At 36.5% G+C, this 24,936-nt stretch overlaps 2 protein-coding genes across 5 annotated transcripts; one reads left to right on the plus strand and one right to left on the minus strand.

Annotated features, from left to right (window-relative positions):
- Positions 1-486: 486 nt before the first annotated feature.
- Positions 487-8,620, minus strand: CENPN (centromere protein N). 4 transcript variants are annotated; one of them, XM_037408740.1, is made up of 11 exons: positions 8,567-8,620; positions 8,003-8,184; positions 6,809-6,854; positions 6,004-6,060; positions 5,518-5,594; positions 3,785-3,961; positions 2,984-3,085; positions 2,356-2,413; positions 1,801-1,913; positions 1,059-1,179; positions 487-780 (listed from the first exon to the last, which is right to left on the minus strand). In XM_037408740.1, the coding sequence occupies exons 2-11, from the start codon at positions 8,171-8,173 to the stop codon at positions 665-667; spliced, it is 1,038 nt and encodes a 345-aa protein (XP_037264637.1). In that variant the 5' UTR covers positions 8,174-8,184; positions 8,567-8,620; the 3' UTR covers positions 487-664. The 4 variants fall into 4 exon arrangements, with proteins under 4 accessions (XP_037264637.1, XP_037264639.1, XP_037264636.1 ...); XM_037408742.1 differs by having other exon boundaries at positions 8,497-8,603; XM_037408739.1 differs by having other exon boundaries at positions 8,485-8,574.
- A 136-nt stretch (positions 8,621-8,756) lies between these two features.
- Positions 8,757-24,444, plus strand: CMC2 (C-X9-C motif containing 2). Its single transcript, XM_037409300.1, has 4 exons — positions 8,757-8,874; positions 15,594-15,730; positions 19,945-20,016; positions 22,100-24,444. Exons 2-4 carry the CDS (start codon positions 15,650-15,652, stop codon positions 22,172-22,174), a joined length of 228 nt encoding a protein of 75 aa, XP_037265197.1. The 5' UTR covers positions 8,757-8,874; positions 15,594-15,649; the 3' UTR covers positions 22,175-24,444.
- Positions 24,445-24,936: the final 492 nt, after the last annotated feature.

Below are 24,936 nucleotides of genomic sequence, written 5' to 3' on the forward strand. Positions count from 1 at the left end.
AGCAGTAATGTGCAAGGATCAAATTGCAGAAGGATCAAATCTTAATTGAAATATTCCAAAACATGGACTTCCTCAAAAGAAAATGATCACCTGTTTCACTGCATTCCTCTAAAATAAAATTTCTTAAGACATTAATACCAACAGACAGATTTTTTTTTTTAAGTATTTGTTATCGACTGTAGCCCTTGGCAAGTAAAAACTCTGGATCTGAATTAACATCTAATAAAGTTGGATGGAAACCTTTCACTCTCAATATTCCAAGAGCCCCTTTTCCCCCGTGGCAGATGAAGATTATATTCAAAGACAGGCAAGGTAAAAACATGCCTGACCTGCAGACGGGTAGTCCCACTTATTTGAATGGGAATATTCACGTGTTCAAAACAGGGCACGTGTTTTGTTACACTGCTGAACTGGAGCTGAAACAAGGAGGCCACCTAGAATATCTTAGCAAGCCATAGCTATGATACTAAACTGAATAGCCAGAGCTGTCTTGTTATGTCTTTATTAAGCTCTAACTTCCCAGATACTATTAAAAATACAGTTAAGAGCAGTCATCACATTTACAGGTAAAATAACCATGTTCTCCATTTCTCCTGTTAAAGACTTCTGTTAACTCTTCTTGTGCTGCACCATGTTGTATATTTCTCTACGAATCTGTTTTAAATTAACGGGTCACAAAGCTTTCTGGAGAGAAAGCTTTCTTCTCTTTAATCTTGAAATAATTCCTAGCTTTGTGTGGTATACATGTAAGTAGCGGCGAAAGTGCTGCATCAGCCATACCTAGAAAGAGGCAGATAATTATAGCTTAACTCAACCAGTATTGCCTTTCATAACTGTTACAAAACTTAAAACCACAGCTTGAGCATCTGTGTACAAACCAGTAATTCTAGGAACAAACTGGTAAGTATATTTAGACAAATTTTTGTAGCGGTAACATTTTTACTCTAGTAAACAAAACTGTAAAGGTTCTCCCTTATGCAAGATACAAGCAAAATGTAAGATGACAAAAACATTAAATTGTGAATTCTTCCTCCACTTTATAGAGCTGGAACACTTACCTGCTGGTGCCAAGGATTTCAGTGATTCTAAAAGATGTGGACTAGAAAACTTGACCAGGCATCTGAATGGTTCTTTATCTAAAACATCCATTTTAGGATTACTTTTAAACATCGTCTCAAGCTGTTAACACAAAATTGAACAGGGAGTATAAGCAATGACTATAATTTATATGTTATGATTTAAACATAACATTAAAAACGTAGTATGTAATAAGACTGTATCTTATTTGTAATGTTAATATTATTCCAGCTGGAGGAATATTTTAATAAAATCAGAGGGTGCCACCATGTGGTAAGCAGTTTTCTGCTGAAAGGGGCAGCTCATTTAGTAATACTGGAAAATATGTTAAGTATCTCTTAGAATTTCCAGTATGTGTTCATCAGATAAAATCTATGCATAATCCAAGTTAAATTATGGTATTATATGCACATGAGCTTTGTATGTACTTCAAATAACCCTAGTTTCTCACATTTCAACACACTGCTGGTGTTTTTGTAATAGAGATAGACTTACAAGTTCAAATGCTTGGTTCACAGGCTGAAAGACTGAAACATGGTTTACTAGTCTGACCAAACCTCAATGCAAATTATTTCTTAAAGATACTTCTAACTAATTTATTTTAAATGTCCTCCCTAAAGTTTTTTAAAAAACTATTTCTTCAGTTTCCAATTTAGTGTTGCTACTACTACATTTAAAGCGTAAAACAAAAAAAAAAATCCCCAAGTTTGTTGCTTTTACTACCTTATATTGTGCAAATTCAAGTTGCGGTTGAGGACCATCACCAAAAACTTCCCGATTCAGTCTCTTTATTCTTTCTTTCTCACTTCTGTTTTCTTGAATTATCCTTAAATCTTCTACAGGGGGGAAAAAAGTAGGGAAGAGAAGAGAGAAAGCCAGAAAGACCAATTTGTCAGCTAATACAATACTGGTTTTCTGATCAGATTACTCCAGTGAAAATCTGAAAATATTAACTTTAAAGAATACCTCATGATCTTTTTTCATAAGCTAGTTGTCTCCATCATTTATATTTCCAGTTCTTACCAAAAAAAACCCAAAAACCCCAAGCCAATACCAAAGGAGATACTGGGCATTAAGTATTTCTGGTTTCGTAACTGTCTTCAGTGACAGTAATGGGGAAATACCTACCTCTCCTAGTGACAAACCAGTATTATGGCACCCCACCAGGATGGTTCATGTAACATGTATGTAACAGATGTACATTTCCGACTACAAATCTCATTTCATAAGCCAGCAGTAATGACACTGAAACTGCTATTTAATTTAAAATATACATACCACTTTCTGGAGCTACATTCCTTTCTTGTATAGGTTTTGGACAATAAGTTTGGAAATTCTAGATTGAGAGAATGAGAGAGAGAAAAGAAAAAAAAAGTTTTAGTTCATTCCCACTTTTAGAGGCTGTAGCTGAAAACAACTTTCCACATTTCTTTTTACTTCTTATTCTGAAAGCAAGTATTCTTCCAGTTTTTGACAATTGCTAGAACTCGGAATTCCCAGCAGTACTTTGAGAAAAGAATGCCCATCCTATGTTACATGTGTACATTTCCCTATTTACAAGTTTTACATGGATGAACAAAGTAAATACCCATTCTAATAGACTTCCACTCATTGCTCTGGGAAGCCTAGTGAAATGATGCTAAAAAATCCCAGGACTGAATTGTTCATACAATTTTAGACTGAGTTTAACCATCAGGAACAATGATAAAGAGTAGGTGGGATACCAAGTAATTACATTCCTATTGTAACGTTACCTTAATGAGAGGCTGTCCACCTCAGTAATTCAATATTACTTTAACTTGATGGTTTCTTGGAAGAAGTGAATTTCCCCCTCTGCTAGGGCCAAGAACTAGGCCTGAAACAAAAAGCAAGACTTATCTTCGGATATACTTGTGAAGTGGCTCACCTGGCTATATGTCTTAAACACAATATCTTTAAGGGAATTTAAAGAATGACTTCGAAGCTCCATTGCACAGATGTCATGGTAATTGGAAGCAACAACGAGGGCCTTTAAATAAAAATTGAAATTGATTTAACATCAGTCTTAATCATCACTGTGTTTACAATATGGAAAAAATATGGTATTTTAGACATTGAGAAGTTTTTGTTTCAAGGTAAGCAACTTCCCTTTTAACTAGCAGGACTCATGTTGAAAAAAATACCGATTAGACTGTTATTAAGTGTCAGTTAATCAGATAAGCCCTACAACCTTATCAGCTGAAAAATAAAAAAATTATAAAGTCAGATTAATAAAATAATTAAATTACTAGTACAGAAGTCTGCTAAATAAGGAAAAAAAATGCAAAGACTACCAATGGTGATCATGAGTTGACAGAAAGCTTCTTTTAAAACTAATAAATGGGATTCCCTCATGAGCTCATTCATTTAGTTCTTGAAGTTAACTGTGTTGATGGAATATTCCTTAACTTCTGAGACAATTTAACTGAATATTGCCTTGGTAAGAAATTAGAACCATTCAAGGTCAGCAAAAATCTCAATAAACTGAATTTGTTCACTATGTAGCATTCCAAAGGTCACAAAGATTGTTTTTTGCCCCATTGTTATCATGAACTAAGGGGAAAAGAAAATAATATCTAAATTAGTAAATTACATTAAGTGACAAATCTTCACCCATCCTCTTAAAAGATAACACAGTTGCAGCTCTACGTGACTGTGATGAAGTCAGGGACACAGTTTTATTCTGTACCTGGCATAGCAGAGGCAAGTTGCTCTTCAGCACTGAGGGCGAAATGAAGACATAGGGAGTCTGTGAATGGTATACAACATAGCTGGTTTTGTACTGGTTTGGTTTTGTATATGGTGTTCCCCAGGCAATTCTGATCCAGATTGCACTATCCTCATATTCTCTGAAGTTGATGGTGACCTACCAGAAAAAGAAAAGCTTCGATTTACCAGCATATTCAGGCATCTATAAAGATTATGTTATCTCTTCACCCTGTGTTCACAGGACCCAAACATATTATAGTACACTACTGCTTGAATAAGAAACAAATCCCACTAGTGTGGTCAGGATTGTAATTAAATCAGATTTCCACAGAAAAAATTATAACCTCACAAACTGGGGGCGGGGGGGAAGAAAGGGAAATCACCTTTCTAACTCCAATATGACTTTTCTTCCTGTTGGATACTCATTTTCTTCTGAAGGGTGAAAATAAAAATAGCTTATTACAAAAGCCCCTTTTTTTGGGGAAAAATATTTTGGGAAAATAACACCACAACAAAAAGGTGCCTATTTACATGGAGGGCTAGTGCCAATACTTCCAGTATGCCCAATTTTTGAGATACTAAACATTTGATCAAATTGTGATTTCAGACCTGAATGTAGTATTTATCACTGCTCACGAATACACAATCAGAAATTTGAAGATTCCCTTTCCCGTTCATGTCGATTTGCTCTCAGTTATTTCTTTTTAACTTGACTCAATCTGAGTGATTTAAAAGTTGGAAAACTTCCTTTAAAAAAACCTACACCACCAAAACTTCCTCCCTTTGACTGAAGCATATGTAGCCAAGCTTTTAGTCCAGCTAGGTCAAACCATTTAAATTGCTGGACCAACATCAATTCCCAAAGTTTTTGTGGATAAAATGAAAATATTGCAACTGTATTATAATAGTTATATAAACTGCAGCTGATTATTTGATAGTCTGATTTGTATTTGTTGCTATCCACTCTTGTCAGTGGGAATCCTTTGTGTGTCAAGAAGTGGCACAGCTAACTAGCCAGAGGCATTTTCTATTACCTTGCTTAAATGAAGCTGCTAAGCTGAAGCAAGAAAAGGTTTTTGCAGATTGCTTAGTCAGAAAGTGAGATGATCATATTTCCTTTCCGTGTTTTTCTTACCATGTTCATTTCTGTAGTCTAGAAACGGCTTCTTGCTATTGACAATGGTATTTCAGTCATTGTAATATAATGAAATACCAGGACCAAATTCTCAAATCCATCACATTTCAAGAACAGAACTAAAAGGAAATGGATACAATTTGGCTACTAATCTGAATCATAATAACTGAATTTCTTATCCTGCTTACTGGCTACATCAGTTTCTCTCTATACTCTGATTTGATTTGTTTGGGTATTGTCATTGGGTAGCAGGACAAAGCAACATCAACTTACCTAAGCAATGTGTGTGCACTCAAATAGGACAAAAATTTGATAGAAAACAAATATACTGCCTTTCTTGAAGCCAGTCATATCTTAAGGCAAACAAATTTTATTTCACTCCAGCATAATTGTAAAGTTTCTAGAAAAGATATGTAATACATTTTTCCTATTTCACATGCAGTTCCTACCATTCCCAAATGAATAATTCCATTTAATTTCTGATGTAGACTGTAAGAAAAAGAAACCTCGCTAAAGTTACAAAAAGAACCTATTGATGCCAGAGTTCTGTAACAAATTTACAATGCATTTATTCTTACATTTTTCAAGACTGACCGAAGTTGTCTCTTAAATTTTTTTTTGAGAACTTGTAAGTCAAAAGTTTCTGTTCCTCCCCCTGTCACAGAAGAAAAAAAAAAATGAGAACTGTGTTTACAAGACCTAGATTGGAGATGTTTTTAGTTTTACTAAAACAAAATTAAGAAGAAAAGGCTGAAGTTGCATAGCCTTATACAAAAAGCTGTATATTAAATTTGATCGTCATTATTGCCATACAGAGGAAAATATTTAATTAGTAGTTACTAATTTCTAATAATTGCTTGAGAAGTTAATAGAAAGTATTCTAAAAACATTAAACAAAACAACTCCATTGGGAAATCCATGCTAGACTATAGTTAAATGTTAAAGATCTCTCCACTGAAAAAAACATATTAGACTGTATGTGTGTTTAAATTGTACAATATGAAGCAGCACTGCAGTTAAGTTGCTGAGAACTGTGAGATTACAGCAAGGAAAGACATTTTTACCTGTTTTTCTCATCTGGTAAACACTCCACAGTCTTTTGTTTGGGTAGGTGTAGTTGTCTAAGAAAAACAGGAATTGCTCAATAACATAGTGTATTATCAAATGGTAATTGAAGGAAGAAATAATTTTACGATACTTTTATGACGTTTATTTAAAAAAATTACTTCTGATAACACAATATAATTTATTCAGCATTCTTAAACTACCAATTATAGCATACCTAGAAGCAAAATAGTGTTTTATTAAGAGATGGGAAGATTATTTGTAATGCAGTTAAACCTCAGAGATACCCTTTATTAGTTGCTTAATGTTTAAAGAAGGATTTTACCTAAAATTACCAAAACTCAGTCTAAACTCAAACTAAGGGTAGACTGCTAAAAGAAACCTTGAGATTTAAGCTATTAAATAATCAAGTTGTGAATTAATATTGGAGTTAAGAGTTCCAACTGGAGTATTTGCTGAGTTTTGCCTATGTCACTCCCTACTGGAGCACAATATTACTGATTTTAGGGTTCAGTGAATACTGGAGACAAACATCTCTCTCTATATTTGTAACTCTGTGCTGTATGTGGCTTACCAGTTTACATATATTCAGACCTCAGAAGAAGCAAACATGCTTTTGCTGATTGCGAGCTTTTGAAAATTTTTTAAAAGAGGTCAGATCTAGTAAGTTCTGTCATCTGAAATGTAATCTGTTTACACCAAATAATCCATAGCTCACTAGGGCAACTGCTGTGTAATTAATTATTGTGTTATCAAATTACTCCTAAAAAAAATAAATGTTATTTTAAGTAATTGTTTACTTACAAATTATGTCTAGGATAGCTGCTTGCTTTATGTCTGCAAAATTTTCCTAGAAAGAAGAATGTGCACGGTGAACTGCAGGTACAGAATGCTTTATCACACTGTTTAGTAAGTGAAAAATCTCAGTATTGGCGGTTTAAATTACATTGCACCTAAGTCCACAGCATGTAGGCACTCCTCAAAGACACCACACCTGGTCCCAACGTGGACACAATACAGTTTTGCAAAACCGATAACAAAAGCTATTTCAGCAAGGTTTAAGTGTGCCTCTGCAGAGGCAGCAAGAACACTGTCCTTACAGTACAAGCAGTTTGAAAGTAACATTAATGTGTATTGATGACATTATGCAACACTGGTTAGTATTTCACTGTCAGAAATTTTAACGTGCTTAGTTCCTCCTTATTTAACATTCACAGCATGAAAAAAAAATTTAAGAAACTTTATGACACTACTTGTTACAGATAAGAACGTTTCAGAAACAAATGCTATTTTAAAATATGACATTTGCTCTCTTACAAGAATAACTTCACAGTTTTTTGCCTACAGTTGGATCTACACTCCATGCAATTAATCTTCGAGTATTAAATTCAAATGAAACAATATAAAAAGCTATAGAATTTAAGAGATATCAGTAAAAACCATATCTATCTGGGTTATGATACCACAGAGAAAGACTCATGGTACATGTAAAAGATTCCTGGCACACCAAAATCAGAGTGCTCAAGTGGAAGATCAGAAAACTTTTTTTGCTTACAGTATTCAAAACAGAAGCTGCTCTGGCCAAGGAAATTTTTCAAAAATATCGAGGAAGTCGAAAAGATAGAAAATGACTGTGCTATCGTTACCCATACTAAATAGATTTAAATTAGCCCTCTGTAATGCGTGGAAATCTCCATCCATGCCTTTATTTTACAATGTAGAAATACACCCATTTTTAAAAATATTTAACACACCTTGTGCAACTTAGAGCTCAAAACACACTTTCATACTTGGTAAGGGTCAATCCTGCACTCCTATCAGCCAGGCAAAATCGATGGTATTACCAGCTCAGCTTTATATTTTCCAGACTACAAACTGCAATTTGATTCTGTGTTACGGGCAAAGAAAATTCATTTCTTCATAAGAATGGTTTTTTGATAGTGCTTCAACATGCATCCTGTATAGCACAGACAAGCAGTTCCCGAACGCAAGGATTACCTCACAGAGCTGAGCAACATCATAAGAAATGTTCTCCTTTATCTGATTGAACTTTATGGTCTGCAGCTGTTTCTCTGACAAAAAGTCCCATTCCTGCAGCACTGCCTTGATTTTATCTCGTGGGATTTTCAGTACAGTTCTTCGGATGTACTCAACAACAGTTTCATCCATGACGAAGCCACCTAAAAAGTTGAAACGTTAGAGAAAAGATCAAGGCACAGGCAGGCCCAGGAGATGCGTTCCCTTAGCAAGGCGCACAAATCTGTATCTAAGCACGACCAGCAGAAGACTGGCATTAGTCCTAAGCATAGCATTACCGCAGATCTCGGCGGGCACCAACAACAGCGCTTTGGGCACCAACAACTTAAAAGGCTTTCTACGATCGTTTTACCCCCAAGACCTCATTTCCCTCACTGACGGAGACCTGGTATGAGTTCCTGGACAGGGATAGGGCACTAGCCCTCACCCAGGACTGTTACTACCTGTCCGGGTACCTGTGAGGAGGCCACAGGGACAAACGCCAAGCGACCAACGCAGCCGAGCAGAGAGAGACCCGTAACCTACCCGCTGCAGCCGCCCACTGCCTGGCCAGGCCCGCCTATCTTCCCGCTCAACCGCCAACCACCAATCGCCGCCCGCCTTTCGAAGCGCCCAATTAGGCTCCGCGCGGTGCCTGAGCCACCCAATCGCAATGCGCTCCGCCTCCCGCCCCGCCTCCCGCCCCGCCGTGAGGGCTCTTCCCGCGGCTGCGGAGTGTGCTGAGGTCACTTCCGGCTGTTTCCGTCCCCTGCGGCACTTTCTGGCCCTGCGTGGGCGGCGTGCCTGCTGTGGTGCCTGCCTCCCTTGGCTGGGCTCGTCCTCTGGGGACTGGAGTAAGTGTGTGGGTGGCTAAGAGGGGGGCCTTGGCCGGACCCCAGCGCGCAGTGTTCTTGTTTTCTCGCTCAAAAAGAAAAGGGGGCACGTATCGGAGTCCTCCCTGCCGCCCGGCTGTGGGGCAGCCGTGCTGGACCGTGCCTGAGCTCGGTGCTGGCTTCTGGGGCTCTCTGCTCACCTTGCTGCCTTCTTCAAGCTTCAAAGAGGGGTTTTAAAGCGGCTGTTGTGAGTGGGAACAGGGGGCCCTCCCTTGTGACTGGCCTATGCTTGCTTTACCTTGTGTCTGTGTGTATCCCGTCGCTATTTTAAGAACATGGAGAAACTACAGACAGAAAGCAGTGCACGCTAGTTAAGTGGGCTTCCTCGTCTGCCTTAACTGTTGATAACGGTGTAGCACCCGATAGCGAAGCTGTATTACACCAATAGTATTCACTTTCTGCTAAGTGCGATGTGCCTTTCTTCAGGGAGGCTCGCTCAAGGGATGAGGCCCTGTCTTTTCCAACTGCGAAGTGTGATCCCCTTTCAGAAAGGAAAAAAACACTTGTACAGTAAGCCAGGCAATTCCACTAGCATTATGAGGTTTATAGTGTTCTTTGCTTCATCGGGAAATGAATGAAACTGGTGAAATGAAGCCTGGTTTGGTGGATGCTGAAGTACAAAAATAGCTTGTGCAGCTTCTGTGGGTTTGGTGACAGCACCTCATCTTCAGCGTGTGTTAACTTTTATACTGGCTGGGTCTTGTCATTCTTAGCTGTGTATGGCCATCTTCATAGATGTAGCAGGATTAGAAAGTGGTGGCTTCTGTAATCTTTTCTGATATAACGCAATATTGTGCAGTTTGACTTGCTGCATGTTATAATAAAAATACTCCACTAATTGTCCTGTAACTGCTGATGTTTGTTGTGTGAATCTGCCCTTAAATAATTGCCTGAAGGTGAAAATACCTTACTGTGCTTTACTTGATCATTGACTTTAGCCACAAATAAAACTTGAAATTATTTGAATATCAAGTTGGTGTTCGACTTGCTTTATTCATTAGGTAGGACTAACATCATCTTAACTTGCTTTACTAAGTATAACATCAGGTATGATGTAGTTTTATCGGATACTTCTTACTAAAAGTAGCAGGTGAGTGCTCATTCTGCTGCTGTGAGGGATGTTGAATTGTTGGCAGAAAGTGGTCATGTAAAAAAACCAGTTAAAATCAGGGTGAATCTTATTTACCAAGGAGGGGGTTTTATTATTATTCTTTAGATTCAGGGAAAGGAAATGTAATCTACATACTTTATATAAAAAAATTAAAAGTAGGCATAATTTACCCCTTTTTGCATTTCTTTACTATTTGCAAGTCTTCATAGATCTGTATCTAAATTATGCTGCCCCCTGTGTGATACTAGAAAACTAGTGCATAGTTTTGAAGACTGAAATTCAAGAGGTTATGACTAGATTTTATAAGAGTCAGCTAAACTTGGTTTATTAAAGTGAATTTCTAAATTTCTTGGGAACAATGGAAAGTTAGGGCACACTCTCAATGTGCCTAATCACAACCTTAAGGATAGCAGCATGGAATGCATGGAATGATGCTTTAATACCTAGATCTGGAAGACATTAATCATGTCATTGAAAGCTAGAAACAGAGCCCTTAGTTTAGAGTTCCCTAGGTTTTTGACATGGTGTTCATCAATTGTGTTCTCTCATTTCACTGAATGACTCTGAAATGAGTATCTTCTTCTGAGTATTCTAAACTGTCATCAAAAATATTTATAAATTGTGTATGAAAGATAATAGGAATTCAGAAGTTCTGCTGAAGTGACATGAATAATATCTTCAGGTAACACCATCCAGTTAGGTGTGGAGCTGAATCCTTTCTTATGCTAAAACTTTTTATAATCTGATGGAAAACATTAATGACGCGAGTAAACAAAGAGCTGTTTGGATTGTATTTTTCTTCAAAGCCAAACCGAACAATGCTATGTGACTGAAAACTTAAAACTCAAAATGTGTGGCCTTACTCAAGTTAGAGAAATGAAGTGCGATAGTAAATGTTACACATGGTGAGTACAGTGGCTTTATTGGAATGTGCGGATTTGTTTGCCCTTCCCTCTTGTTAGTGGTACCTGTCCTCATTTGCACGGTCGTGCTGCCATCTCGTGGGTACTATTTGAGAGTTTGCAGCAAATGTGTGTGTTCTGTAATACTCTGCTGGTTAAGGAGCTTAATGATTAGCAATGTAGATGCTCAGATGCAATTTTTCATCTTCAGGGTTGGTAGAAGAGGATTTGCGTTTTGCTTTAAGAAGTAATTTTTCTGAGCAATGTGTGAATTCATGTGGTTTTCTTTTTTACCATTGACTTTGGAAACTTGGGGGGGGGAAAAAGACGTCTGTGTGCAATGTTTTAAATGGAAAAATTAGCAAAACTTGGTTTAAAGAATAGTCTTCTAACATGTTTTAACGAAATATGGAAAAAAGCATATTAGGAAAACAATTATCTAGATTTAAACCTTTCTTTCGTTGTTGTCCCCCAAACATGGAAATACTAAGCATTAAGGTAATCAGTGAGACTAAAGCAACCTAATTTAGTTTTCCTTCTGCATCACCAAACTGGTTATTTCATGTTTATGGGAGATTCTGAGAGAAGAAGGAACTTTCCTAGATTCCTGACATGCTGATCTCGTGCTTCATTTGAGAAAGAAGTGGGAATGTACCAAACCCTTGACTTTTCCACGCGGCTAGGTCTTTTTGTTGCTGTTTGCCATAAGGAGGTCAGGAGAGAAACAAGCACTTTATCCCAAATTTTGGTGTCTAACAGGAATGTGAATGAAATGCATCCAGTGTTCTTGCCTGCTGTTTTGGGCAGCCTTTTGGTTTCTGCCTACTTGCTAGGTAGCTGCAGTTTTATTGTGAATTCCATAATACATGCAGGTTCCTTTTGTACATTAAAATTAAATATTTAATGTATTGAACATGTGTATAAATCACCTTTTAGATTAGGAATGAGTATCGCTTCTTGATAACTTGTATGCTGATACCTGTTGTGAAATCTAGTAATTTGATATGCATAGTGTCTAGGATTGCTTATGCAAGGAATTATCCTCTAAGTGTTATTTTTCTAAACAAAAATATTAGTATTGGAAAATTACTATCATTGTCAGGTAATTTCTAAGTTTAGGTTTTGATTTCTTTTTTTTTTTTTTTTTAATGGTTTGTGTTGTAAACTGTAAAGGTAGAACACCCCCTATTTTTCCCACTTTAAGATAAACTACACAGAACATGATACTGGAACGAGACAATTTCATAATTCTTTTTTTTCCCCTGAAGGATATCGTAGATTTAGAAACTGGTTAAGGAAGTCAAAAGATCATCATCTTATTCATGTCTTCGACCTTCAGAGGCTAATGGTTTATAGAATTTTGCAGTTACTTCTTAAGGCATTTCAACCAATTCATTTAGATACACATGTAGTATAATTTTTAACCAGGAAGGAAAAACAGCACAGAATTCAAAATCTCATATAAAACACATTAAAGGGCAGACCATTTTGTGCAACCAGTGAAATCAGTCAGTGCCTTTATGTCAAGAGTTCCTCTAAATGCTTCTTTCCAAATATTTGCTTCAGAAACTAAAGTTTGCTTAGCATTTTGTGGTCCATTTTCTTCCTAAAGCAATTCCTGTACTTTATTAATATTGTTCTTCTGCTTTACTTGCTAGTATTTCTTCTACAGAAATTGTATGCTTACCTTGACATTCTTGATACAAGCGTTTCTGTTAGTAGTTTTTCCCTCAGAGCAATTTATATTGCTTTATTCCCAATGGTTTTGAGCATATCCCCCCCCCCCCCCCCCCCCCCCCCCCCCCCCCCCCCCCCCCCCCGGTGTTTTTTCATACTTCAATTCTTATGAGCTACCACCTATATAAAATTATGTCCATGTTGATTTAACTTCTGGTAAGATGGCAACCTGCTATCTTTATTTTAGGTTAGAATATTATTAAAAAGAAACTAAGGAAACCAATAGCTCATGCTGTCCTTTTTTCATATGTGTTTTTGTTAATTTTGGAACTCTTTTGTCTATCAGTCATTTCCCTCCCACAAAAATATTTTAGCCTTCTGTGATCATAGATCACTGTCTAATCTGACCCTCCTAAACATTAATATAATATTGAGCACTGATAACACTGTTCAGTCGTGAACTTCATGAAATTCTTAAAGGCTCTAGTTAAGCCTTCCATGACCACTGGAAGATGTTTTGTTACTTTAATCCATCATAACCTACATGAACTGAGTATTGTATCTATTACTGAACTTGAAAGATTTTAATATCGAATGTTATTTGAAAATGAATTTCAGGAGTACTGATCTATGAACTGGTGTGACTGTTAGGACTGCTGGTTGGAAAGTTCATTTGAGTTGTTAGGCTTTTAATTGATGAAATGCACTGTCACCGATTTATTTGGGGCATTGATAACTTTCATCCACTTTATCTGATAATAATTTTGTAAACAATGGCAGTGATTACTAAACTTAGTTTAGAAATAGTGATTCTTTGCTTGAAATGCTCCATTTGACTTTTTGGCCTGTATTGGTGTGCGTGCTACCTGTTCCACTAGGGCACTGGTCTTGCCTTTTTCTGTGACAGCCAGTTCAGATGACAGTTTTAGGAAGAGCGGTCAGAGGCTGAATGATGAAGAGGTTTAATAATCAGCTGGGTTCACACATGTTAAAGTAATGTGCAGTCATTGAGCGTGTCACCTTCTCAAGGGAATGCTAACTCTAGTGCTATCAAAAAAAATCTGATAAATTTAAAACATATTGACTTTGTGTGGCATGCAATCAAAAGCTGATGGCAATAACACAGCAGGGTTCTTAATCACTTTGCTGTTACAGTCGTGCTCCTGCTGTCATATTTCTAAAGGTTCATTTGTTAATTTGTTGAATGGAATGCTTAAGCAACTTGTACAGTTTCCAACTTCTGCTGTGCTAAGGGTATATGTAGTGTAATATTAGACTTCGAGATTTTTGAAAGAAATTCCTACGTGTGTTTGTAACACTGTGTGGAACATATTCTTATGCGTCTCAAGAGGCTTTTAAATCTGTTTGGATTTTTAAAATTTAGTTTGCTTGTGGGAATGTAACTCTTGTTAAGCTGAACACATGGTGGAAAATACTGGGTAAATTAGTGTACATACTTCTTCGAGCCAAATATATTATTTGAGTATTCTAGGAATAGCAGTATAGATTATAGCTGTCGGCACTGCAGCCTGAATATTGGGATTTTGCAATTGTAAAATCTCACCACTGGCTATTAGTATTTAGCTGAAGCATTGAGTCAGTGATGGTTACTTAGTACAAGTTGTAGAGGTATTTGCCTGATGTACTGCAGCTAGGATCTCTTTGGGAGGAGGGGGAATGACAAAATACTAAGTAAACAAACACAAAAAAGCATCTCTTTAATTCAGTGGCAGTATGAGTCATGCAAGTAGAATTTTGTCAAGATGAGTCCGTTTGTCCTGGTATGAACTTGACTTTTCTTCTTCCCTCCCTGGTGATCTTCCACAACAAAGATGTCATCTTGTTTCAGCCACTATCATATGACACTTTCATCCTTTTCAACAAAAGATCTTGAAAATTACTTCTGGGAATATTTTTTTTTTTTTTAAATGGGGGATAATATAAAAAAAGTATTTCTAGAGTGACGTTTGCTCCTGCCCCAGAGAACCCTGCAGAAAAGGACCTGGGTGTACTGGTGGACATGAAGTTAAAACGTGATTTAGCAGTGCACCCTTGCGGTACCAAAGGCTAACAGCACACTGGGCTGCCTTGGGAGTGTAGGTAGCAGATACGGGGAAGTTATTATTATCCTCTTCTTGGCAGTTTTGAGGCCACATCTGAAATACTGTGTTCATCTTTGGGTCCTACAGCCTAACAGAGATGATAAAAAGAGTCCAGCAAAAGGGAAACTAAGAGGGTCAGGAGGGTGGAACATCTGGCATATGCAGCAAGGTTAAGGGAGCTAGGCTGCTTTAGCGTTCAAAAGAGAAGACTCAAGGCAAACCTAAATGCTGTCTTCCACTACCTGAAGGAGGGGGGAATTCATGTAGAAGACAGGTCCACATGCTTTTTAGAGGAGCACAGTGGAAGGGCAAGAGACAACAATGTGAAGTTGCAAGAAGGGACATTCCAATTTGGCATAATTGAAAAATATCATTGCTGCTTTAAGTGATTAAGTACTGGTTTTTAAAGCATCATCAATGCTTTGGATGAGGAGGTTTTTAAACAGCATGTAGATGCCAGTTTCTGGAGTGCTGTAATGAAATATTGTGCTTCTTGTTCTGATACATCTTTGTGGAAGGCATAAAAAAAATTACATATGCTTAGCTTTATTTAAAGCTAGAAAGAAGAAAACTGAAGTAGGGAGGTGAAAAGATAATCTGCAGTTCAAAAAAGATTAATGTTACTAGAAAGTCCCTGAAAATTAAAATCCCAAATACATGCTTATGTTCATGATAGTGAAGAATATAAATTTATAGTTTTAACATTTGGGCTGTGTAGGAGAACAGACATACGCTGGTTTTATTTACTTTAACTGTACAAATATAAATTATACATATTAAGCTGTGTTTTGATCTAAAATATTTTTTGTTAAAATAATACTGTGTGATAATATCTGAAATGGTTAACTTGAAATTTCTAATTATGTTTTCATATTTTAGTGTTGGCAGGTGGAAGTTTTGTCAGATTCTTGTTCTTATACTACTAAAATTATCCCTAACTAAAGATGCATCCAGACCTGTCTCCTCATCTGCACACTGAAGAATGTAACCGAGTTATCAGTCTGCTCAAGAAGTGTCACAAAGAGGTAAGCAGTTTTAAGCAGAGAAAAGAGTGGGTGGGTTGGGGAAATGAGTGTCAGATGAATTAGTGAGAATATTATATGATCTTAGAGGAAAACCTCCTCTAGGCTGAACAGCCATGAAACGTAGCTAGTACGTTTTCACTGAAGAGGTATCTGATGACTTTGTGTAAAATTTAGCCAGTGATTTCTTTAGGAAATAAAACATGTCTTAAAATTTCCTGTGTTGCAGCTTGGCAAGTATAGACCTATTTTAAGAACTGAAGTAACTTCTGTACCTTTTAGTACTGTGTGCCCCGCAAAAAACAACAAAATGCAACTTCAAAAGTCTTCTTTTTGTATGCTGACAGCATTGTCATATTCCAGCTGTCCACTGGTGTTACAAGCAGGTGTGTTGATGGGGGTCTGGGTATGCAGCATGCCTTACATTGAATGCTTGGAGAGCTAAATTCCTATTTGACTTCCATCTTCTTAATAGGCACCTACCCAAGGATATAAAATGCCAAATTGTCTTTGGGCTTCTTGAGGCTCTTGCTTCAAGAAGACAGAAATTTCACCACTCATTTGGAAGACCTTTTTTTTTAATTTGTGTAGTAAACTTGTAGATGTAGAAGAATCAGCCCCTGCAAGGAAAGGTATCTGCAGCATTGTTGCAATATTTTCAGTTATTTTCTCAGTTCTCTTGTATACTCTAAACAGATGTTCTGTACAGATACATGTCTGTGTAAGTGCATAAAAAGTTCAATTGGATAGTTTTCGCTGAGACAAAAAATTATTTAGATGTTGAGTATGAATGGGAAAGCAATGGTTTACATAATTTCATGCAGTCTACAATATTTTCACATCCATGTTCAGATGTGATGCTTATACTTTTTTTGTAATGCAGTTATCCATAAATTCAAAGACAAAACATATGTTAGCTTTACCATGTTGAGGAAAAATCTAGATTTTTCTTTGCAAAAGTACTACAGAAAGAAAAACAATGCTTATAGGACACAAAATGTGAGAGAAGATGTTTTGCGTGAAAGGAGGATAACAATATTTTTGCAGAGTTTAAAGTAGCTAAATTAACATAAAAAATCTTGTGGTACCACACTTTCTTATGATTTCTAAATTACAACAAAGAGGGGAGCAGAGTTTTAATACTAGAATTCACTTACAATGAGTATGCTGTACTGGGTATGTCAGCAACATTTAATTGTTTTTCGTTGGCACTTGTAGAGCAGTACATTGAAATGTAAGCACGCTGGAACCTGTTGATGCCACCTCATAGGTGGGGCTCCCAATACCGTTGCCTGTCTGTTCCTATGTACTGTCTAGATTTTTTTAAACCTAAGATACAGAGTTCTTACAGAGGTTCTTACAGAGAACATCCACAAGCTTTAAAACTAAAAGATGTATTCAGTGTAAGAGTTATGCTTTTCTTCTGAGTTCTAAGATTTTAATTTGCCTAAAAATGCTTTACGTAGTTTGAGAAATTGTAGGGACTTTTATATTTTCCTTAGTTGATTTTTTTTTTGAAACAACTTTAATGTTGTGTTCAGTAGCTAGAATTGAGGTGAGAAGACATTAACTATGGTAGTATCAAAAGGGTTGTGAACTAAAATGACTGTCAGTTAAGAGGAGAATAAAACTTCTATAGGCAATATAAAATTAAAATCTTGGCATTAATTTCACATAATTGTGAAAAAAAAATCCAATCAGGAAAGAAAATACACTTGGATTTGTCCTGCTTTTTGGTACATATGTAGTTGGGCTTTCAACGATTTGACTAGAGAATCCAGACAGACTCATTTACTACTTGAAAGTAATGGTTGACTGGGGTTTTGTGTGTTTTGTGTGTTTTGGTTTTTTAATAACAATGTTACTATACAAGGCTTTTTGTTTAATGTAGCTTTTTAGACTGCCTTGAGTTTAGGAGGGAACTGGAACTAAAAGGTGTACTTGAATTCCTTGGCAGCAAGTGATTCAAAGGAATCTGTTGCCAGTTTGACTTACGAAGGGACTAGGAGCAGCAATTATATTCTCTTGGTTTTGTTTGAAGTTGATCTTTACATGAAAAGGAGTTACTTTTGTCAGCCTTGTGCTGAACTATGTGTAAGAGGGTATCTGTGCTAGCAGTCTCAAAACAAAATGGGTGAAGATGGCTTCTTTCACACTCGGTTGAAAGGAAGCAATACCTTTTAATTTAAAATGCAAGGGCAATGTGCTGAAATACCCTTTTAAAATGGAAGTAACTGAAATCTGAAGTCGGTGATCTTAATCAGTTATCAGTGACTACCTGCTGTTTTGTTATTATGCCAAAGTGTCCTAAGAACCTTCATCTACAATTTAAATTAATATTCCTGAGGGATGAAAAGCATTATTTTTTAATTGGGTATCCTGTGTGTGCATTTTCACAAATGTTTGATTTAATTTATTTCTAATGCAGAACCTGCCCATTACATCAAGATTTCCATCTAGTGAGGAGACGTTAACAGGATTCCTATTTGACATCATTTTGATTTTTAAAATTTTTTTTAACAACTCCATTCTGGTGCCAAGTACGTGCTTTAAAGAGACTTATTTGTATAGGTGGCAGCTAAAAGAAGTGCATATTGTCTTGCAATCCTATTACTGTAACGGGTGTAATAATTATTTTTGGGAAACGGATTCTTTTTTCCTCATCATCTGAGCCAAAAAGTTGACAGCTTAGGAATCTGGCTAAATAAACGTAGATTCAACTTACTGTATGCACTAGTAAGAGTGAGGTTAGCTTGAAATGTGAGCACTCACCTTGAAACTTAACATGAGGTATGAGAATAGAATACAAAATTAAGTCTGTATTAGCTAAAATGAAAATGCTGTAAAAGCAAGATCAGCTTGCAGTAAAGTGACCATTTATCACATGCAACTGCTTCAGAGTGTCATCTGATGCCCTTTATAAAGCAAAGACGAATAAACAAGCTAATTATAGCACTGCTATAGTTAAGTGTTTGTCATAATCTTTATTAACCCGCTCCAACTTTCAGCCATGTTCTATTGGCTGAAATTTTGTCCACTGTTTGAATTCTTGATAGTGTTCCTGTATTACATGTATAAACCCATCTAGCTAGTTCATCAGCTACAGAAGTGTGCATAGGTTTCCCTCTGAAATATGGAAGTGCCTTCATTCTCCTCTGCTTTGTTCTTCATGGTCTCTTTATTTTTTAATTAATTAGTTCTCTAAAAGATTGGTGGAATTGTCTCTGTTGATTGTATAGTTGTAAATATCTACTAAAACCTTGACTCCCTCAAATCTTCTGAATTGCTTGGATGCTCTGCTACTAGATTCTACTATGAGACTCTGGCATGGCAGCAAGCATCTCTGAGAAAGTAGTACTTTTAGAAGAATGCATTCTGAGAGCGATTTGATGGCTGATAATATGAAATCGCTTCAGGAAATCCTGGCTAAGAGGACAGATTTTTGTGGCGAATATCATCAGGTTAACTGGGGAATGCCTTTGTGAGGACAATGCCTGCAGGTTTTCAGAAACTAAGTAACACTTATGTATGCATACAAGGCCCACAGTTAAGCTGTGTCATAAAGATGGTAAATGCATCTTAATTACTAACCTCAAGATCTGGAGAAATTTAATCCCCTGTTTTTTATACTGGTTCTAACATTTCCGTCATCTAAGCCTAGTGCCTGCATCTCTGGACCAACACCACATTCATCATGTGGTTGGGATGATGGAGCATCAAGTCCTTTGCCTCTCTAGGTCATGAAGAAATAATGAAAATGAAGCATGGAGGACATTACCTACAGGATGCCTGTAGATCTCCCTATATCTTTCTGTATCACAAACTGGAGTTCAGAATATTTAATTTTATTTTTTTTTTACATTATTGAAGCTAGCGTGAGTGAAAGTTGCAAGACTGATTCCTAGATCAGTAAAATATGTTCTACATTTAGACTTTATAGCTTCAGCTTAGGTATCCTATTTTAGTCTGGTTGTACAACATGGTGAGTACCTTCAATTTTCAGCAAGGTGGGGGTGGCTCAAAGGAGGCTTGGGAGTAGCTTTAACTTCTCTCTAGCTGCTAAGTAAAAAAGTTATAAAGCATTGTTTTTCTCAAAAAGAAAAGGAGAAGATGACTGGGATATGTTGCACAATGCAAGTGACTTCTAAGAAATTTAGAGCGTCAGAGGAAAAAACATGTGAATTGTAAAAGTTTTTTTTCTCTCCCTAACTTATCAGCACAACATTTTGAAATTTTTTGGCCATTGCAATGATATTGACCGTGAGATGCGGAAGTGCTTAAAGAAAGAGGTAAGAAACAAATTTACTATGAGTTAAATGCTTAATAAAAAAAGTAGTCCATGGGATAGAAATAGTTGCTTTTTACTAAGTAGTACAAAGGAATAAATGTAAGCACATTCTGGAGTGGGCATTTGAGACCCAATTTAAACTTTTTTTTATAAATTTGTTAGGTAAAGTCTGGCTTTAACAAATACCATGATCTATTTTTGGATGTACAAAAATAGGCGAATACTCATTCTAACAAACAAATATGGCAAATAGGAACTGACACTTCACAGATTGCTTCTGATTTTTTCTTATTTTTTTTTTCTTTTGTAGTACTATTCACACAGAATAGAATATAAAGCAGTAACAGTTCACTTCTGTGTGAGTAACACTTGTTTCTGAAGTCAGTTATACTGACTGAAACTGCTTGAGGAGTTGCTGAGTTAGGTCCAAAATGAAAATATTGATGCTTAGAACCTAACTCATTGCCATACTACATCTGCATAGAAAGAATGGAAGACTGTAGGAGTTTAAATAGATTAGGTAGCTAATGGGCACATTTTCAGAACACTAACAACTGATCTTTATGTTTGTGGTTGTCATGCCTACGTGACAGAACACGTAAATGAACTGCTCACACTCCTTTTAACTTGAAATTGTACTTAGCAATTTTGACATAAATTTCACAATCATGTCTAAAAAGGGAAACTTCTAGGGGATGATAGCCAAACAGTTTGGGACCGCTCTTCTTCCTCTGTCAGTCTGTGGAAATTATTTAATCTGCTTGTGTCAAATACCACCCTCCGCCCCGTGAAAACTGTAGCACAGATGTGTAAAATAATGAAGTTTCCATGTAATCTTGTTTTCCTTTGTTCCATTGAAGCCCCTATGTTAAAAGGAGTTCTTGATGTCTGTGTTTGTCTGCCTTCTTAATATATGGCTGCATTGATATGCCATTACTAGGAAGCCCCTGAAAGGCTGTTCAGAAGTATAGAATAAGTAAAGATGTAGCTTTTAAAGGTCCGTTGTTCTTTATGTAAAAACATGGATGGGTTATTGAAAAATTAAATATTAGCATGGGAAAAAGTTAAGCATTCTATAAATGTTAAGTAATGTTTTGGGCAATTATTTCAGTTACAAGCCAGTCAGTATAATAAGTGAAAAATTGCAAATCCTTTAAAAAATCAATCTCCTTAGCAGTTTATTACATTATATAGAGAATTGAGTATTTGTGGGTTACTTGGGTTTTATTCTTGATGCCAGTTATTAAAAAATTGAACAAATATATGCTCTAACTGAAGGCCAAGAATAATTTGCTTCTCATGAAATATATATAAAATCATGCATTGATTTTTAATTTTTCACTTTTTAGCTATGAAAAGGTTTCCTTTTCGGCTGCAGTGAAGGAAAGTTAGGCTTTTCAGGCTTTTGCTAGTGCAGGAGCATACTTGAAAGCATGGTAGTCTTCTGCATGTGTCTAAACTGTGAAGGCTTTCTTGGTTCCGTTTTACACTGGACTCCTGTCTGTTGTGTTTCTTCTCTAAACCATAAAAAATGCAAAAAAGCCTTACCCTCATTCAATCCGGATTTCCCTTTGTTCCTTTCATCTTGGTATACTACTTTATCTGTGTGTAATTAATGACCAGGATCAAAAATAGATCAAGTCTGTGATGACAAATTAATGCCTCAGAAGGCAGAGACCCTTACATAAATCAGTATCTTTTAAAAGGAAAAGAGCCTGACCTGTGCTCTAGAATAGCACCAGCGCAACGTTTTTCCTAGTTCATGTGTGAAGTGTAGCTGTCATACATAAGATGGCTGTATAATTAAGTTACTCCATAATATTAATGGAATTTTCTTTACTAGAATGTTCTAATACTCTTTAGCTTAATAACCTCAAACTTAGAAACATGTATTTTAATCAAATCAACGTTAATTTCAAAGGAAAAAGGAACCAATATATAGGTACTAACAAGAACTGAATTTGTAATGCAACAGTCAAAGATAGTTCCTGTTCCTCAGTAATAAATGCTCTCTACACTTTTAAATTTAACTTACCTGTTTAATGATAACAGCTGATCTATTAATTTCCTTATCTGTCTTCCAGTATGAAGAAAACAGGGTCAGGAACCAGGAGATGCGACGAAGACTAATTAATGCTCACAAAAACTCAGAGAATTGAGCTGTACTGTAGTTGGACAGCTGCATCTCGATAGGGACTCTGTTGGAAGCTGACAGAATACTTCTTTCCCATCACCTATGCTCAGCCTGTGGTTTGTGAAATGGTGAAAAAATAAACGCACCTAATACATACTCATTCTTAACAAGGCAAAAAATGTGGGAAAAAAAATATGTAAGAAAAGGCCACTCAGAAGTTAACTTAATTTTTGACCTCTAAAATACCCCTCTTGTGGCAAGTCTTTGTTCAGGCATAGTTTTGTTATGATTGTTAAGTAATGAGGAATCAATGTGTGTGGAGTATTATGTATTCACAGCTGCTATATTCCCTACCTTGTGTATAGTTGCATTTATTTCTTTGTGCTTAGCAGTTTCTCTTCTGTATCTTGGTTTTTGTTTTTTTTTTTTTTTTTCTTTTTCCTTGCAAAACTGAATGACTTTTTCCCATCACTCTTTGTAGTGTTGTGATAACGCCGTTTAAACGAATTAGTAAAAAGAAATTTTAAACAGATGTGGCTTGAAATTGCAAATTGCCTATCAATTAATAATTGGAACTCTAGTATTTTTATTGGAGCTAGAATTATGAAACTACAGTCTTCCACTGAGAAGATTAAAAATCCTTCCTGCCAGCCGTATGTACAGAGTAGACTGTTGTAAGACAATTTGTTCGTCATACCCAGAGCAAGCAGCTTTAGAAACTCTGAATGGAACATTTCCAGGGATTTACAAAGCTTTGGCTTGATTTTTGTGGAGTACAATTAATGCGTGCTGAGTAATTTTTGAAGAGGAGTGCTGCCAAAAATATAAGCTAAGTAGTTCTTCCACATACTCTGATACAACCATGAAGTCAAGCTATGCCTATTGCTGTTGAAAGAAAACTCACATTGAAGTGAAAGAAAGTAACTTGCCTTTCAGTTAGGTAAGTCAAGTAGTATTGTGTTAACCAAGTCGTCTCGTTAGCCTACAAGAGCTGTTTATTTGCTATCAAACTGCAGAAAGTCCTCAACAAGTGTCTAAATTCACAAGATTTGATATTAAAACATATGTGTGTTGGTTTGTGCAGTGGTGGAGCTGCTTCTGTGGGTGTCTGCTGGATTCACCTTATTTTTAAATTACTTTTCTGTTCTACCTAGCAACAAAAGACTTAAAAGAAATAATTTCAGCCAGATATACTGTCTTGAAACCTTTTGAAAAAAAGATGCCTATTCTACAATTTATTCTACAGTACATTGCACGAACCATAGTTGACACTCAATCTTGAAATTAGTACATGCACCTATTTTTGGAAGAAAGCTGTATTTTGTGATCTATTTTGAAAGACTAATTAGAGTAATTTTACTTATTTTTCAATACCTGGATGGATCCAGTGAAATTGCTAGAACTTAACTGCAAACTTTTTCAGTCAAAATTCCAAGAAAAACTGAAGCAATTGTTTCTGCATTTTTGGCATGCTGTCTGCTCTCTTAGAACAAGTATACGATGCGTTACTCGAGATAAATAATTGAGCGGTTGGGAGCGGTGCAGTCTTTTTATTGGTACCCTTCAGAATACTTTTGAAGAGCACTTTATAGTGAAGTTCCTTAAACGGGAACTTTGCATCCTTGATCCTTCTTCCATTTGTGATGACAAAATCTACTTCAGTCAAGCTCATAAATAGGATGTGGTGATACTTGTAATCTTTGAATAAATAAATAAATAGAGAATTGTCCTAGTGATTAGGTTGAGAAGCTGATATGAGTGCAGAAGCACTGAAGCTTTTTCTTTCTTCAGCTTTTGAGTCCAGGTCTTTCACTAGAATAGCAACAAAGAATCCAAGAGCCACTTACCACAGCTTATTAGTCAGAATCATGTTTTCAAAGATCAATGTGCTTAATGAATGAGGTATCAAATGGCATGTGCAATTTCTGTTGATACTTTGAACTACATTTAGCAATAAATCTATTTTACAGATAAACTTTGTTTACTTGGTGGAAGTTTGATCACGTTCATCCTTCTGTTTCTCTGTTGATTGCCCACTAGTAGTGTCATACGAGATGACCCATCGAGTCCTGTGGTTTTACTCCTCAGCCCCTCCCCCCCCCCCTTTTTTTTTAGGAGTTATGTTGCTAACTTAATCTTGAAGCTGAGACACACTAGTGTAATAATATGATTTATCTGATGGAGAAAGAGGGTAAGAATGAAATGGTAAATGTGGGGTTTCTTTGTTTCCTAAAGTGAGTTGATTAGGGGACATGTTGGGTGAAATAAACCTTACCTATAAGGATTTCAAAGACATGTTATTGTAATGTCGTTTGTGTATAGAAGCATTTTCCCCATTGTTCCTTCTGAAAGAGCAAACTTGAGAGAGAAGAAAAAAAAATTTGATGGAATTTTGTGTTGTTGAGTGAGAAGCTCTTGGGCACATCTCGTGGGAAAGTGAAGAAGTGGGAAATAGAAAGGGCAAATGGCAGCTGTAATACAGCCATGGCAGTGAGGTTTTTCCATAGTCAAGGACAACAGAAGTCAGACTATGTGGACAAGAGGAGTACAGAGCAAGGGAGTGGTAACTGCCCAGCAAAATCTCTCCAGCTCTGCCAGAAACACTGAGGAACACTATTATAGTGTACTTTATCTTGCTGGAAAATGAAAGGCTGACATCTTGTTTTCCTGCTTTTTTGTGTGGGGTTTTTTTGTTTGTGTGTGGTGTTTTGGTTTTTTTTGTTGTTGTTGTTTGTTTTTTTTTTTTTTACTAAAAGGTAGGATATTGTGAATAGCAGCAGCATAATG

The sequence above is a fragment of the Falco rusticolus genome, chromosome 15 (genome assembly GCF_015220075.1).
Source record: "Falco rusticolus isolate bFalRus1 chromosome 15, bFalRus1.pri, whole genome shotgun sequence".
Lineage (NCBI taxonomy): Eukaryota > Metazoa > Chordata > Aves > Falconiformes > Falconidae > Falco > Falco rusticolus.

Excerpts from the sequence above, each read along its gene's own strand:
- CMC2 (XM_037409300.1), top strand. The coding sequence starts at position 15,650 with ATGCATCCAGACCTGTCTCCTCATCTGCACACTGAAGAATGTAACCGA. Across the intron at positions 15,731-19,944 it reads TCAAGAAGTGTCACAAAGAG|CACAACATTTTGAAATTTTT; the intron begins GTAAGCAGTTTT and ends CTAACTTATCAG. Across the intron at positions 20,017-22,099 it reads GGAAGTGCTTAAAGAAAGAG|TATGAAGAAAACAGGGTCAG; the intron begins GTAAGAAACAAA and ends TCTGTCTTCCAG.
- CENPN (XM_037408740.1), bottom strand. The coding sequence starts at position 8,173 with ATGGATGAAACTGTTGTTGAGTACATCCGAAGAACTGTACTGAAAATC. Across the intron at positions 6,855-8,002 it reads ATGTTGCTCAGCTCTGTGAG|GAAAATTTTGCAGACATAAA; the intron begins GTAATCCTTGCG and ends TCTTCTTTCTAG. Across the intron at positions 3,086-3,784 it reads ACTTGCCTCTGCTATGCCAG|GCCCTCGTTGTTGCTTCCAA; the intron begins GTACAGAATAAA and ends TTTTATTTAAAG.